Raw genomic sequence first — 16,411 nt, 5'->3', positions numbered from 1 at the left:
TGAGTATTAAAAAGTGTTGCAATCTTTAGGTAGGCTATCTGGCCTAGAAGAAGATTTAAAGAATGGCAAACTCTTGCTAACAAAAGTAGAACTGGAGAAGAGACAACTTCAGGAGAAGCTTACTGATTTGGAAAAGGTAAAATATGTTAAATTTTACATTTTTCTGTGTAAGAATATCACAGCATTTCAGACAAGAAAGTTATTCTAAAATAAGAGAAATGGCCAACTGAGATATTTTCCTACACCAGTGGACTTTCTCTTTGGACTTTGTTGTGGATTAGACATGGAATGAGAGTAGTAGCAAGGTAAGGGCTCAGTTTGTAGGTCATGCCAAGGTTTGTAGTGGTGCCACTGAGTAAAGAATAAAGGAAGATCAGCTGCTTTAGAGGCAGCAGCAGTAAATCCATCTTAGCCCTCTTAATGTTGGTGTGCCTTTGGGATAGCTGCATTAGAATGTCCACAAGACAGGAAGCAGCTCAGGGTATTTCATCAGGAGGTAGGAGGCTGAACCACAGGTGTGGGGAGCCCCTGGGAAGAGACTGCATAGAATAGCAGTTGTCACAACAGAATGGATGCTTCTGGTGGTGGATTGTGTAGTTTGAAAAGGCATTTTCAGTATTAAAGATTTTATTTGATAAAATAAAAATATCTGGATCATATTTGTGATGTAAACTGTAGAAATTAAAGAATAGGAATATCCTAGTGTAGATGGGTGTGGTGGTGTATGCCTCTAATCCTAGTTCTCAGGAAGCTGAGGCAGGAGGGTTGCCAAAAGTTAAGGGCAAATTTAGGCTACATAGTGAGCTCAAGGCCAGCCTGGAATATATAACAAGACTGTGTCTGGAAAAAAAAAAATCCTGGTGGTATAAGCAGAAGAACAGACTGATTTTTAGAGATTTTGAGGGTTTTTGTTTTGTTTTAATGTAGCAAAGGGAAACATTAAATCTGAGAAATTATCACAGGAAGAGGAGAAGCACTGTGGCCAGAGAAGATGCCAGCACCTGAGGCAGCTGGAGAAACCAGGAGTGGCAGGAAGGGTGGGAGCAGGATGGGGAGTGCCAGTGTTGAGAGTGCAGGTGACCAGGGGAGGGAAAGCCCGGTGCAAGCCCAGGATGTGACAGCAAGGCTCCACAGATCACTTTCTGAGGTGCAGCGGCCTCACCACAGGTCTCTGAAGAGGAGCTTGCAGTCGTAGTGGGTGCAGAGGCCATGAACACAGGTGCTGCTATAAGAAGCATGGATCAGCAGGGGGAGAGGTGCTGAGCATTCCCACTGACTGAGCCTAATGTTAAAAATGGTCTTGAGAGCTTTTGAAATGGCTAGCCGGCCTTTTTTGTTGATAGCTGTCTTTTGGCATCTTAACAGGAAAAGAGCAACATGGAAATAGACATGACATACCAGCTCAAAGTCATCCAGCAGAGCTTCGAGCAGGAGGAGGCTGAGCACAAGGCCACAAAAGCACGGCTCGCAGACAAAAATAAGATCTATGAATCCATTGAGGAAGCTAAATCAGAAGCCATGAAAGGTATGCACTTAAAAAGAACTTACAGCAGCATTTGCCCGAGAATTGACTCTCTATTCAATTCTTTGGTTCTAAAATATGTTTGTTTTATTGTCAAATAGTGGGAAGGGAGAAAATCTACCAGGGAAGCTTTATATATATATTTTTTCTCTTTGCATCAGTAGAACCATTTCTAAGATATTAAGACCCAAACAAAATTATTCAACTATATTTCTAAGTCAGAGAAATTAATATTTCGGTGGTGTCAGTGATGACAGCCAAGCATGGTGATGCACGCCTATAATCTCGGCACTCAGGAAGCTGAGGCAGGAGAATCACCACGAGTTTGGAGCCAGCCTGGACTATGTAGTGAGTTCAAGGCCAGCCTGAACTACATAGCAAGGCCCTATCTCAAAAAACAAAAAAAGAAACAAAAAAAGAATGACAGTTGTACAGAATGTGAAGGCCTAGATCTCCCAGACTAAGGGGCATGTTCTCTTGGATAGTATATTGTCTTACTACTTTTTTCATTGCTGAGACAAAATACCCAATGTCCAAAGTTAACGGAAGAAAGGTTTATTTAGCTCATAGTGTGTATAGGTTTCAGTCCATAGTTGGCTGGCTCCAAGGCAGGGTGGTGTGGCAGAGGAGAAGCAGTTCATAGTGGGCAGAAGGTAGCAGAGCAACCAGGGCTGACCACAGGTCTTTCTGTCCTTCTATCTTATCCAGGCCACTCAGGGTGGGCAGCACCCACACCCTTAGTCCTAGCAGCCTTGAGCCTAGCACTGCACCATAAATGCATAAAGTGAGTGAAGCAGTGAGGCAGTCTCTCTACGCCCCTTTGTAGAGCATCACACACTCTAGATCCAGCCACCTCTGAAAAAGCCACATGACCGTGTGAGGCTTTGGCGGGACGTTTAGATACAAGCCATAACAGGTAGTACTTAAGAGTATCAGGAAAATCAGTCTTCAAAGATGTAAGCATTTTACAGAACCATAAAAAGGCAAATTGGGGCTGGGGATTTAGCTCAGCGGCACAGCACAAGGTCGTGAGTTCGATTCCCAGTACTGGAAAAAAAAAACAAAGGCAAGTTTTCTTGCCTTCACTGGAGTAAGTGTAATGTTAAAGAGCATGATCCATTCTATGCCTTGGAAATAACACTTTCAATTTCTTTCTAGTACTGGAGATTGAACCCAGGGCCTTCACACTGTGCTACATCTCTAGCTTTTTTTTTTTTTCTTTTAAATTTTGAGGCCACTGTCTCAAATTCCCTAAATTGACAAGGATGGGCTCAGACTTGTGATCCTCCTGCCTCAGCCTCCCAGAGTACTGGGATTGAGTGTAAAATTCTTGATATTTCACATATATTGAGAGAAGTAATAAAAATAGTCAATCAGAAGTGAGTGAAGCAGTGAGGCAGTCTCTCCACGCCCCTTTGTGGACACTGTTGTGTGCTTGATGAGCTGCTCTCACTTGTGCAGTTGTGGTTATGCCCCTGTCCCTGTGACAGAGATGGAGAAGAAGCTGTGGGAAGAAAGGGCTTTGAAGCAGAAAGTGGAGAACCTACTGCTGGAGTCGGAGAAGAGGTGCTCCATGCTGGACTGCGACCTGAAGCAGTCACAGCAGAAGCTGAGTGAGCTCCTCACACAGAAGGAGGTGCTCAGCGAGGATGTGAGTACTGGCTGTGGGAGTCCGCAGGGTTGCGGGGAGTCTGCGGGAGTCCACTGTGAGGACACTCAGCACTTCCCTCTCAACCTGTTGCTTTCGCTGGATTTTGATGGCATACGAAGTGAATCGTAGTCTAATCATTTCAAAATCATTTTCAAAGAATTTTTCAAAAATTCTCATAAAATTTTCAAAGAATTTTATGTTAAAATGTATTTAAAACATTCTTGGAAATACACATTTTGCTATGGAATGAATCAGTTGCTAAGGACAGAAGTCTTTCATACTTGTTGCCAGTTTCATTGATCAGAAATAACTTACTGTCAAACCTGTGGTTGATGTTCGTAGGTGAGAAACTTGACGCTGAAGATCGAGCAGGAAACTCAGAAGCGATGCCTCACGCAGAATGACCTGAAGATGCAGACACAGCAGGTGAACACGCTGAGGATGTCGGAGAAGCAGCTCAAGCAGGAGAACAACCACCTGGTGGAAATGAAGCTGAGCCTGGAGAAGCAGAACACCGAGCTGCGAAAGTGCGTCTCCGCTGACTGGCCTTGGGGTCTCCCCAGAGCTCTCTGGGACAGCTCACTCTGTCCTGCAGTGCTCTAGGGCCAGGTTGTCCTTTGAGTCAAGGGTGCTGCTTTCCCTCCATTGCTTTTTGCATTGCTGTGGATCTGTGCCGTGATGGGAAGGACGTACAGTGTGGGTACAGGGTCCTCAGGGTTCCCGGCCCGCCGAGCACTTTGCTCCCAACAGCCCGGAGTGCTCTGCCCCAGTTGGAGTGTGCTTCAGCTCCTAGGACTCGCTAGTGTGTGGCTATTAAGAAAACACCATACAGATTGTTAATCACTTTATAGGATATTCTTTGCTATTCTACTTAATTTACTTAGAACATGGAAAACATTGTTAAAACACTTTCAGAATACCCTAAGTGTGGTGGTGTGGTGCACACCTGTAATCCCAGCACTCAGGAGGCTGAGGCAGGAGGATTGCCGAGTTCAAAGCCAACTTGGGCTACATACTGAGTTCTAGACCAGCCTGAACTACATAGTGAGGCCCTGTCTCAAAAAACTTAAAAACAAACAAAAAAAAAAACAAGAACCTTTCAAAATATGCAGTAAATATCCTCTCAGAAGTTTGTCCTGCCCTTTCTTTCATAAATAACCCTAGATGGAGAGTCCTGTGAGCCCCAGCTGTCTGCTGGAGGTGGTATGATGGAGGGCAAGACTGAGCTATGGGGCCAGGCAAGTGTGCAGCATGAGTAGTCGTCCCACTGTGGGCTCATCTGCCAAACCTGGCAAACGGTTGCCCTGTCTGAGCTTGTCTTCCCTGTCATCATCTGTCGCGTGGCCTCGGGGAAAGCCTTGTACCCTGGTGGGGAGTGAGCTCGGTAAGAGCATTTGGCTAGCTTCCTCTCCTGCAGCAGAGTGTGAGACAGCTCCGGGCTTCCCCAAACACCCTCAGCAGCCTGGCATCAAGGGCAAGAACTCACTCGGCCTGTGCTCCACTGTCTCCACAGAGAGCGGCAGGATGCAGATGGGCAGATGAAGGAACTGCAGGATCAGCTTGAAGCAGAGCAGTATTTCTCCGTGAGTCCCTTACACATTCATTTGGATATCACCGTGTTTGCCGAACTATTAAAACTCTTGCTTCAGGGGCTGGGGATTTAGCTCAGCGGCAAAAGCACCTGCCTGGCAAGCGCAAGGTCGTGAGTTTGGTTCCCGGTACCGGAGAAAAAGCAAAAAACAAAACAAAAAAAAACTCTTGCTTCAGAACCAGGAAAATTTGCTTCTTTAAGATAGATTCTTACATACCAGGCAGCATTTACCGTGGAATATTTTGTATCACACAACTCATATAAAAGCACCGGGCAAAAAAAATAATAGTTTAACAGAAATCATTATCCTCACTGGGAAAATAATCCTATCTGTGTATGGTGGTGCACACCTGTCATCCCAGCACTTGGGAAGCTGAGGCTGAACGGTCACCACAAGTTCAAGGCCAGCCTGGGCTATGAAGTAAGACCCTATCTCAAAAAACAAAAAATTCCAAGCACATAATATACCATATCTATGAAATTTATTAGGAGTGTTGCTTTTTGAGGAAGAATATTTTCATAATGAAAGAAATAAAATTTTAACATTTGTACTTTTTGAGATCAGTTTTTTAAATTTTAAGTAGAAATTGTTGCCCCTGTTCTGTTGATTTAAGTCAATAGAATACTCTGTTGTAAATTGGTAGTGTTTGCTTCCTCGTCCATCCTGCCCATCTTACTGATTCAGTAAGAATCATCCCGCGGCTTTGCGGACTAGCTCAGCTTTTCTGAAGGCCCAGGCCTGCCTGTCTCCTAGCACGGCTTCATTATCTTCACACCTGATGACAGGTTAAACTGTGACCTTTTCAAGAGCCCAGTGTCACTCAGTGTCCAGGCAGTACTTGTGTGTGTTTAGCTTTTTCTCTGGATATATTTTGAATGTGAAAATAATATTCTTGATGACAGTGTAAATATTTGTTGTATTTTTTGCTGTTTAGACCCTCTACAAAACCCAAGTTAGGGAACTTAAAGAAGAATGCGAAGAAAAGACCAAGCTTTGTAAAGAATTACAGCAGAAAAAGCAGGAGTTCCAGGATGAAAGGTGAGCTTGAAGGCCTCTTGTGGTTGGGTGTTCGCCCCCGCCCGGGGATGAAGTCAGTCAGACAGGAGCTCCAACTCCACAGTGGGAACAGAGTGTGTGCGTCCCGGGACGTGTGGACCCTAGTTTAGGCGTCACACCGTGACCTCATGTGTGCACATGACCTAGCATCTCTGCCATGCAGGGACTCGTTGGCTGCCCAGCTGGAGATCACTTTGACCAAGGCAGACTCTGAGCAGCTGGCTCGCTCCATTGCTGAAGAGCAGTATTCTGATCTGGAGAAGGAGAAAATCATGAAGGAGCTGGAGATCAAGGAGATGATGGCCAGGCACAAACAGGAGCTCACAGAAAAGGACGCCACCATTGCGTCGGTGAGTGAGACATGCTGCTTCTTTAGCTCGTGGTGAAGTCGCTCTCCCAGGCTTCTGTGAACACACTGGGCCACATCAGCTCTAAGAGGAAATCCGAAAGCGCTGGCTTTGGGCTTGTAATCTAGTAATCACAGTCGCCTCAGTGTCGGGCAGTGACAGCCCAACTAAAGGGAAATTCCAAAGCAGAGTACTACGTGAGGTAGTTTGGTTTTATCCTGCAGTCACTCAAACCCACGGGAATGCTCCAGGAAGTGCATCACACACGCAGTGGATGGGGAGAGCACTGAGGTGACAAGGGGCTCGCAGCACCTCTATTTTCATGTGGCAAGGGACAGTTAGCTCTTTACCACACCACACACTGAGGGAGACTGTAGCTATCTTAACACCCTCAGTGTGAAAAATAAAGTTTCTGCTATAGAACACAATCCAAAACTGCAGAGGGCCACATAAAGGACAGGCAGAACGTATTTGTAATATATTCATTAAACAAGGGGTTAGTACCTACACTATCTGCAAGAAGAGAGACTGGCCAAAAGAGAAAACCTAAATGCATAAGCAAGTGTCTTGCCTCCCTGCGCTTCGGAATAGGCTGGCTAAAAGAGCTTGGAAATACCATTTTGTGCCTGCTGCATGGTGAAACTCAGTATCTGACCATTTCAACTGTTTGAAAAAATCTGGTAAATATGGCATGGTATAATCTAGAACCTATCTGGAAGCTTCCTATAAACTTTAAATGCGTGTTGCCGTTCCAAGGAAGTCCATGTTAAGGCAAAGGTGACAAAGAAACTCAAGCACAGTGTTTACAGCAGCATAAACATTTATAAATGGCAGAAGCGCAAATGTCACATTAATAGATGAATGGGTACATCATGTGTAGGAGATAGGGCTACTGTCTCCTACTGTGTCCATTAAACAAATTCTATCCTTGTCATCAGTTTCATTGTTTCATGTGATGCGTGGAGACAGTTCCAGAAATGTCCCATCCAGCTATGAAGTGATGATTGTGTGCAGGTGTGACACAGGTTCTGGAGGGCAGGGGCACATGCATACAGCGCACCCTTTGTGAAGGGCAAGTGGGGCAGACATGGTGCAGGAGTGCAGATAGGTGCAGCTCTTTACAGTTTGTGTCCCCCATTGTAAAGTATTGCTCTGCAGGAAACTGCCCTTCTTAGATTTGTTTATCCCACACTGTAGGCATTCAGAGCTCTGCATTTCCTTTTCATAGTTTATGAAATGCCTTTCTCATTTATCAGAGCTGCCAAGGGTGTGGGGAAGAAGGGCTTCGCTGGTCCACGCATAGTCCCTGTGCAGTCCATTACAGATAGCAAGGTTTTCATCAGGGGGAAGTTCAGGAAGTAGCCGGGGACAGTAAACTCCAAAACAGACGTGGCTCAGCCACATTTTGGAACCTGGATGTCATGACTTCCATATGGTAATTGGAATGTGACTTTTTTCCGTTGTCTTTCATTAGCTTGAAGAAACGAACAGGACACTAACCAGTGATGTTGCCAATCTCGCCAATGAGAAAGAAGAATTAAATAACAAACTGAAAGATGCTCAGGAGCGTATGTATTCAGTGTCATTTGTAACACACACCCACTATCTGGCGCTTGCTGGAGCTGTCCTCCTAACGTCTATGTTTCTTGTTTCAGAACTATCAAGGTTGAAAGAGGAGGAGATAAGTGCCACAGCTATTAAAGCCCAGTTCGAAAAGCAGCTGCTGACAGAGAGAACGCTTAAGACTCAAGTATGTCACCAGACTCTCAGTGTCCTCTCATGTTCTATTTGTCTGTTTTCTGTTTTATTGCTGACATGACAGAGAGGAAGCTGTAGCTGCCGAGTGCATCAGTATTTCTGAACCTGCTTTTGTCCAGACTGAGAGAAGCTAGATTTGACTAGCACTGGTAGCCAGTTCAGTGTTGGTTAAAGTTTTTCTCAGTTTTCCATATGAACTCACATTCTCTATGGCTTACAGTAATCCAGTAAGTTTTTCCCCAATTAGAAGATAATGGGGAGTGACCGTTTGCTTGCAGTCTCAACAGGGGGTGTACAAAGGCCTCTGAGATTGGTGACCACCACACCAGCTGCAACGGGTGCTGCAGGCAGCATGAGCTGTGTGGGTACTCGGTGCCCTTCCTGCCAATGGGCACGGTGTGTTGGTAGTGTGGTGCTAGGGCAGAATTCTTCCTCCAGAGGAAACAAAGGGACAGCTGCATAGTCAGGGCTCCTTTGGAACAAAAGTTGAAGTGGTAGAAACATTTTAATTAGTGCTGGGGATTGAACCCAGGGCTGTACACATCAAGGCAAGGCCTACCCCACTGACCTGTGCCCTCAGCCGCTGTCATTGTTTAAATTACAGCTCTCAAAAGCCAAAAGAGCAAAAACTAGTCTTGCATAGAATGAGGGAAGTGAATAATAAAGAAAACGTATTATTTAATTACTTAGAAAGTGTTTTGTCAGGTGTGGTGGTGCACGTCTGTAATTGCAGCACTTGGGAGGCTGAGGCAGAGGCAGGAGGTTCGTTGTGAGTTCGAGGCCAGCCTGGGCTACAAAGTAAGCTCAAGGCCAGCCTGAAATGCATAGAGAGGCCATGTCTTAAAAAAAAAAACAAAACAAAGAAGCAAAAAAAAGAAAGCGTTTCTCTGTAGCTTGGTGTATAGGGAAGGAGATTATTAGTGGTTGTATAATTTGGGACTGGTGAGTTAATTAGAAAGCATCAACATGTATTTTGCTGGTTTTACATTTTTAAGGCTGTGAATAAGTTGGCTGAGATCATGAATCGAAAAGAACCTATCAAGCGTGGCAGTGACACAGATGTGCGAAGAAAAGAAAAGGAGAATAGAAAGCTGCACATGGAGCTTAAGTCTGAGCGTGAAAAACTGACCCAGCAGATGATCAAGTACCAGAAGGAACTGAACGAAATGCAGGCCGTAAGCATGCTTATTGGACTCTGCATTGAGGGCTTCCTCTTGAGAAATAGAATCATGTCCATGTCTGTGTGTGCCAGGCTGGTTATTGAACATCTCTGCCAACAACTGTTACTGAGCCAAGATGCAAAATCGTGAGGTCTGGTACATCCAGTGAACTGAATTCATTTAATTTTTTATAGCAAATAGCTGAGGAGAGCCAGATTCGAATTGAACTGCAGATGACACTGGACAGCAAGGACAGTGACATTGAGCAGCTGCGGTCACAGCTGCAGGCCCTCCACATTGGCCTGGACAGTTCCAGTATCGGCAGCGGCCCAGGGGACGCGGAGGCCGAGGATGGGTTTCCAGGTATGGCTTTGCTTGCACCCTAGTGTCCTTGTCGTGGGCCAGGTGATGGCACTAGGTCCTATGCCTGGCTCTGCTTCTGAGGAAAAATGTTTACCATTTTCTTTATCCTACATCATAGACTCATTTGTTGATTTTTTTGTCAGTATTGTTCATAAAGAGATAGATATGCAAAAGAAGCTGCCACCTCTTCAGACCTGTGGCTCAACCCATTCTCAAAGCGCTCTCCTTTTAAGCTTCCCTTTCCTTTTTTCTCTTCCCTGCACCCTGCTTCCTCGTGTGGTGGGTGTGCAGTTCGCATCACCCAGTCCCACACTGTGGAGTCCATGTCCTTCTCCTTCCGGCGCTCCTCCACTTCTCTCAGCATGGCCTCTGGGCCTTCCGGGTCCCACGCGCTCCTTGACACAGACTTGGACTCAGACTCGGAAGAGGTTTTGCCTTACTGGCCCATTGCCTCGGAGCCCAGTGGTACAGGTGACGGCGTGAAAACCTTCTCAGCTGTGGGCCTTTGCCTGCTACCCCTAATCATAGGCCTCTGGAAAACTTCCTGTAACATCAGCTCACCTTCACTAACTCCGATAGGTTGCTGTAGACTCAGGCAAAAACAAGCTGCTGCATGAACAGAGCCTGTGTTTATGAGGTATTTTGATGTGATACTACGTTATAATACCTCATTTACTTTGCCAACTTAGAAACGGAGTGGTACATTTTGTCACGTTTCCTATCAAGAATGATAGTACAGAAAAACATGCAGACTGTTTAAGAGAATATGTTTAGGTTTTCATCAAGGACTTAACGTAGTCAGCATTGGCCTAGGCCTTAAAAGAGGACATGGCAGTTTGGTCCGGGCTTTCCCCTGAAAGTTCTTCTATTCAAGTGAAGAGACCAGGCTGTCTTAATTTAGACCCAGCATCCCTGTGAGACCTGAGTTTCCGTGTGTGAGTTAGGGTGCCATTGCTGTTCTGTAGTACCGTGGTGAGGATTATGGAGAAGTTAGGTAAAGAGCCTAACACAGCTGGCATGTGCTGAATGGCGGCTCCTTTACTACTAGAATAACCTCCCCAACCCCTTCTTCTGCTTACTTGTCTCATGAAAAAACACTGATCCGAGGTTCTAGACTAAAATCCCAGGGTTTAGAGACTGCTTTGTACAACTAGAAGTGTATTGGTATTGCTGTTGTGGAGTTCTGAAATCTTCTGCTTATATTGCTGCTCATGCTGTCATGACCAGGTTTGATCTGTAAGTTGTAGTTTTACTTCATCTTATTAGAGCCATTCTGAAAGTCTGAAAACGTGGGCTCGCTGAAGTCATCTTTTCTCCTCAAAGGTTTGCATTCCAGTTATAGTTAGGCTTCTTCCAAAGGAGAAATAAAGGCTTATGATGCTGATATACCAGTGAGAATAGAGAGTTACTGGACTTCATGGTATTCTGCAAGTTTTCTCCTGAATTGTGCCAGTGCATGAATTTAATGGAGTGTTTGACTTTGTACAACTGTGCAGCCTTTTTCCAGTGTGGTATGACCTGGATTTTGTTTTGCAGTGCATAACTTGCTTCTACTGACCTTGCATTGGTACTATATCCTAGATAAAGTGCAGAGAAAAAACCTGAAGGGCACATTGAAGAGACTTCATGATGTCCATATTAAAATTGAGTTCCTCCTTGTCTAAAGGGCATCATTAGATTTACCCTCATGTCTTGTGCTTATTTATAGAGTCAAGATTAGAAGGATGGCTTTCGTTACCTGTGCGAAACAACACCAAGAAATTCGGATGGGTTAAGAAGGTAACTGATAAGTTTTGAATATGGTTCTGTTTTGCATGCTTCTGGTTTAGCTCTGGCTATTTTAGTTTTGTAGTTGTAAAATGAACATGACCTAAACTTTTCAGACACATCAGACTTGTTTATACTTCCTGATTAGGAATGTTGTGATTTTAGCTCTGTTTAAAAAAAAAAAAAAATTACCCTCTGTGTGTTAGTAATAGAATAGGGATTTTTGTTTTGTTTTGTTTTTGTTTTTGTTTTTTCCGGTACCAGGAATTGAACTCACGACCTTGCACTTGCCAGGCAGGTGCTGTGCCTCTGAGCTAAATCCCCAGCCCTGTGTGTTAGTAATAAACTGAATTTTGGGGTTAGGAAAAGAGAAGCTTATTCACTTCAGTGCTTTTGCTATCTCTGGGAAAACAGCTCTGGATAGGAGAGAGAGGCCCATTTATTGTTTGTTCTTCTGTTACTGTGATTATTGATGTTACTCCACTCATTTTGGGTAAGTTTCCTAATGCTGTTGGATGCCAAAATCAGTCCAAAAATACTTGACTTTACCCTCTCCCATTTATTTAAAATAATCTATAGGCAAAAAAATGAATAAATAAAATATCTACAGACAGTTTTTTTACTTTAAGGAAGACTTTCCTGAAGATGTTTCAGTACATCTGAGGTGTTTTCTGATTTTTATTACTAATATACCACTTATTTTTAAAGAAAGCAGTGAAGATGGTATCTGTTTCACTCATTGACTCCTTCCTTCCCTCTTTTTAACAGTATGTGATTGTAAGCAGTAAGAAGATTCTTTTCTACGACAGTGAACAAGATAAAGAGCATTCTAACCCTTACATGGTTTTAGATATAGAGTAAGTGTTTTTATAGGAACATTCAGAGATGTTATCATGTGAACATGTCTTTACCGTCTTATCATCTTTATTATCTTTGCACTCTAAGAGTAAAGTGTCCTTTACTGTCAAGTTGATGCAATTTATTAGTAGTTATAGAAGAGCTAGCATTACATTTTCTTATATTCTTAAAATTTCCTTCAGACAGATGAAAGTTGGATATAAAATTATCTCAGTCATCTTTATTTCAAGGATCTTAAATATATTTTGTGAAGTTAATTGGAAAACTTATTGAAAATGTCTGGAAAATCTTCACAATTAAATTAATACAGGAAGATATTCTGTGAGTTTCTGACACTGGTCAAAGTGGTCAGGTTTAACTTTGACACAAGCATAGATTAACTAATGTAATATGATCCTTTGGTAATACTTCCTTCCTTTATGAATTTTTTTATAGCAAGTTGTTTCATGTCCGACCAGTTACTCAGACGGATGTCTATAGAGCAGATGCTAAAGAAATTCCAAGGATATTCCAGGTGAGCAGTTTTGCCTTTCCGCTCTTGCAGTTTCCTATGGTCCGCCCCAGCACACTCCTTTCCCCATTGACCTTCAGCTCACCTTTGTCTCTCGGGCCATTGAGCAATGGCTTGTTCTTTCAGCACGTCCATGCTTGTTCTGTTTGGGAACATCTTCATTACTCTCTGTGTAACTTTACTTGTGAAAGCCTATAGTGTGTTTCTATCATGGTTCTGGCCTTTTGTTCTTCTTTGCAGGTTGACTGTGATTTTTTTTTTTTTTTTTTTTTTTTAAACATGAACTTTGTTCTGTTTTTAGTTTTAGGTTTAGCTCTCTACAAGTTGAAAATGTCACTTATGAAGTTGAATTTCATACCTGGTAGCCTATTTTCTGTTTAAACATGAAGCCAGCCAAGTGTGGTTATACACATCTATAATCCCAGCACTCTGGGAGGCTGAGGCAGGAGGATCACAAGCTCAAGTCCCCAACCTGGGCAACTTAGGAAGACCCTATCTCAAAATAAAACATAAAAAAAAGGCCTAGTAGGTAGCCCAATGTGAAGGCCCTGCATTGAATCCCTAGTACCAAACAAAATAAAAATAAAGCCAAATTCTTCTCTTTGCTACTTCTACTTTAAAATTATTCACACCAACATTAGTTATTGAGCTGTTTCTATATGAAAGCCACTGAGCCTGGCTTACCCATTTTCTGGTGCTGCAGCTGTTTATTCGGAATAGGCTACCATCCTTTCCTCCTCCTCTCCCCCTCCTTCTCTAAACACATCTCTTGGGAGAAGGCTGCATGTATAGGATACATATAGCTATGACCCAGTTTGATGAGTTGTTTGTTTTTAAAGCATCAAGGATTGAACCCAAGGCCTTCACACTGAACCATATCCCCAGGCCCCCATCCCAGCCTCTTTCTTGAGACAGGTCTTACTGAATCACCCAAGCTGGGCTTTAACTCAGGATCCTGCTGCCTGAGTCTCCCAGAGTGCTGGGATTACCGGTGTGCCACCATGCCTGACCAGCTTTTTGTTTTTAAGTAGCGTATGTTAGCACCACCTTCCTCCCCTGCTGAGGCTGGGACCCTGAGCTTCAAGTGTGCTAGGCAAGCATAGAGCTATACCCTAGCCTATTGTCAGGAAGTCTAAAACACCAGTGAATAAACTGTCATGTTTTTCCAAGTGATTGGTTTTGCATTGCTACTGTGTGGTTTGGGGAAAGCAGTGCTCTAGGTTGAACCTGGGCGTCCCTTGGATGGCTGTACTGAATAGGCCTACCCAGGGGAGCTGCTGCGGGACAGCTGAAAGTAGGGTTCCCCGTTGGCTGCCAGGTGTGTGGTACCCCTGATGAGCAGAGGCTGTGCAGTGCGACAGCGGCTGTCTAGTGACTCTCCCCTCAGGAATTTCTTCTCCCAGGTAGCTGAGGCTCATTTTCACTGCATGCACACTGTTGGAAGTGTAAGTACATAAAATTTAGGCTAGACATCAATTTTTCTTTTTGGTTTTATAGATCCTGTATGCCAATGAAGGAGAAAGCAAGAAGGAACAGGAGTTTCCGGTGGAGCCAGTGGGAGAGAAATCAAATTATATCTGCCACAAAGGGCACGAATTTATCCCCACCCTGTACCACTTCCCAACCAACTGCGAGGCCTGCATGAAGCCACTGTGGCACATGTTCAAGCCCCCTCCTGCTCTAGAGTGCCGCCGCTGCCACATCAAATGTCACAAAGACCACTTGGACAGGAAGGAGGAGATCGTCGCACCATGCAAAGGTGAGTGGCCTCCCACTCGGCTGCGGTGCTGCCAGTGCCCAGGTGCTGATGCAGCCGCGTGTCCTTCACAGTGTACTACGACATCTCCACGGCCAAGAACCTACTGCTCCTGGCCAACTCCACAGAGGAGCAGCAGAAGTGGGTGAGCCGCTTGGTGAAGAAGATCCCCAAGAAGCCCCCTGCTCCTGACCCCTTTGCGCGCTCCTCGCCCCGCACCTCCATGAAGATCCCGCAGAACCAGTCCCTGCGGCGGCCCAGCCGGCAGCTTGCACCCAACAAGCCCAGGTGAGGCTAGAAACCCGGGTGGCTATAGAAACTGTGCCGCTCCTACCACAGCTTTCCCTAGCTAGAGTTTCCCTGGGTGTCTTCGTGATCCACAGAACACTAAATATGAGAAACTATCTGGTGTGCACAAGCTGACAGTTACCACAGGGCTGGGGCCAGCTTCTATCTTCTGGCCTAACACCATGGAAAGTTATGTTAGGCCCAGATCCTCAGTACACACTGGGCGATGGAGCGGTGCTAGCGGATGAGTGATTGGATCAGGGTCGGTGTGTTTTTCAGAGATTGTCCTGAGCACACACGTCTCAGGAGAGAAGCCGGGTGGTCTGTCTGTGTCTAAGGCAGTCAGTCACCCGCCAGCCACTCTGTCAGTGTGTCTGCTCTTAGCTGGTGCCAGAGGAAACACCTGCCCTCCCTGCAGCCCCATCCTACCTTGTCCAGGCATCAAGAGCGTTGTGCAGACCATACACATGAGCCTAGGGCCCAGGGACACAGTGGTCACGGAGCCCACATTCCTCTTGCATCTGAAAAGGTGAAGGCAATTGTGCTCTTACAGAGGACAGACTGGGTTATACCCCATGTCCAAGCCCAGTGAGGTGCAGCACCGCCTCTTCTCTGGCCTCCCCTACCTGGCTTTTCCCAGTTAACACAGCTGCTGTGACCCACGGCAGCTTGGCTCCTGCTGGGACAGGCAGGACTTAGCTCCTGTTCCCCGAACTCCCCTTCCAGGGTTCAGGGCACTGTCCTAGTGCATGCGAGGTCTCCACAGGAATGTGTACACACCCACGGTCACAGGTTCACTCTCGCCTCAGTGCCTGGCTGACGTCACGCATGCTTTATTGACATCGGAATGCACACTTGCAGGATAGGGCAGCTTCCCACCGTACTTCCAGCTTAGCATCCCCAGTATCGGCAGCACTGTGGAGGAAAGGAGGAGGCTGGCAGCACCTCCAGGGGGATTGCTGGGTCCCGGCCTCAGCTGCAGCTTCCAAGGGTGTGGAGTATAAATTTGCGAACCTCCTGTTACAGATTGCTTGACTTGGCATTTAAGGACTTGGATTGGTCCTTTGATGATGTTGATGGTGATGATGATGATGACGATGTTTTTGATTTCTGAAGAAAGAGATGGGGTAAATGAAAAAGTAAAAAATGAGTTGTTTTGGTACTTCTGTGTAGCGCATGTGGTTTGCCATAGAGCTTTCATTATTTATTAGATTTGAAACTTTATAACTTTTTTTTAATAACATACATTTAAAATGTAGTTTCCAGAAAAGTTTCTAACTGAAATTTCCATGTCAGGTATCAAAGTGAAATGCTATGTTCAGATTCTTTATTGGCTATAAACTTGCAATACAGTTGAAATTGAAATTTTTTATCTTAACAATGATAAATGTAGAAGCAACAAAATACTCTGAGAAGTGTAAAACCTTGATGCTCCTGTGTGTACTGCAGTTTGTGAACATAGCATGGGCTCCTTCCTCTGCCTCCTCTCCTCTAGCTTGCAAGAATTGAAACCCCAAAAGCCAATGAGTCTGTTGAGTGCTGTGAAAGAGCTCCTTCTGACTTGCTTTCTTTGTGATGTGGTGAAGTGTTTGCAAGAACCGAATGTTAGCCTTGCTGAAAAATGAGGGTGCTGTGCTGTGAGAAGCCCTGTGCTTGTGGACAGTGCAGAACCGTTTGGTTTATAGTGACTAAAGGAGGCTTGAGCGTGGCACTCCTGGCCCACCCTGTTGCCTGGGCATCGTGGGAGCATCTGTCCTGACCCAAGCATGTTGTGTGGACACA

At 44.9% G+C, this 16,411-nt stretch overlaps 1 protein-coding gene across 3 annotated transcripts in view; it reads left to right on the top strand.

Moving 5' to 3' along the window:
• Rock2 (Rho-associated, coiled-coil containing protein kinase 2) overlaps window positions 1-16,411 on the top strand; it is a gene marked incomplete at its 5' end in the record, with an annotated part of 116,219 nt that overhangs the window by 96,130 nt on the left and 3,678 nt on the right. The window contains 18 exon segments of one of the 3 annotated variants that reach the window (XM_013504358.1): window positions 30-136; window positions 1,366-1,525; window positions 3,013-3,173; window positions 3,516-3,700; window positions 4,687-4,756; window positions 5,700-5,803; window positions 5,985-6,171; window positions 7,643-7,736; window positions 7,824-7,918; window positions 8,922-9,101; window positions 9,281-9,449; window positions 9,741-9,920; window positions 11,158-11,228; window positions 11,985-12,073; window positions 12,510-12,588; window positions 14,083-14,344; window positions 14,416-14,629; window positions 15,656-15,756. In XM_013504358.1, coding sequence (XP_013359812.1) covers window positions 30-136; window positions 1,366-1,525; window positions 3,013-3,173; window positions 3,516-3,700; window positions 4,687-4,756; window positions 5,700-5,803; window positions 5,985-6,171; window positions 7,643-7,736; window positions 7,824-7,918; window positions 8,922-9,101; window positions 9,281-9,449; window positions 9,741-9,920; window positions 11,158-11,228; window positions 11,985-12,073; window positions 12,510-12,588; window positions 14,083-14,344; window positions 14,416-14,629; window positions 15,656-15,743 — 2,495 coding nt within the window. 3 annotated transcript variants of the gene reach the window in all.

This window comes from Chinchilla lanigera, unplaced genomic scaffold (genome assembly GCF_000276665.1).
Source record: "Chinchilla lanigera isolate Chin_1 unplaced genomic scaffold, ChiLan1.0 scaffold00086, whole genome shotgun sequence".
In the NCBI taxonomy this organism is placed as follows: domain Eukaryota; kingdom Metazoa; phylum Chordata; class Mammalia; order Rodentia; family Chinchillidae; genus Chinchilla; species Chinchilla lanigera.
Note: the sequence above shows the minus strand (reverse complement) of the source record. Positions and strands in the feature narration are given on the sequence as shown.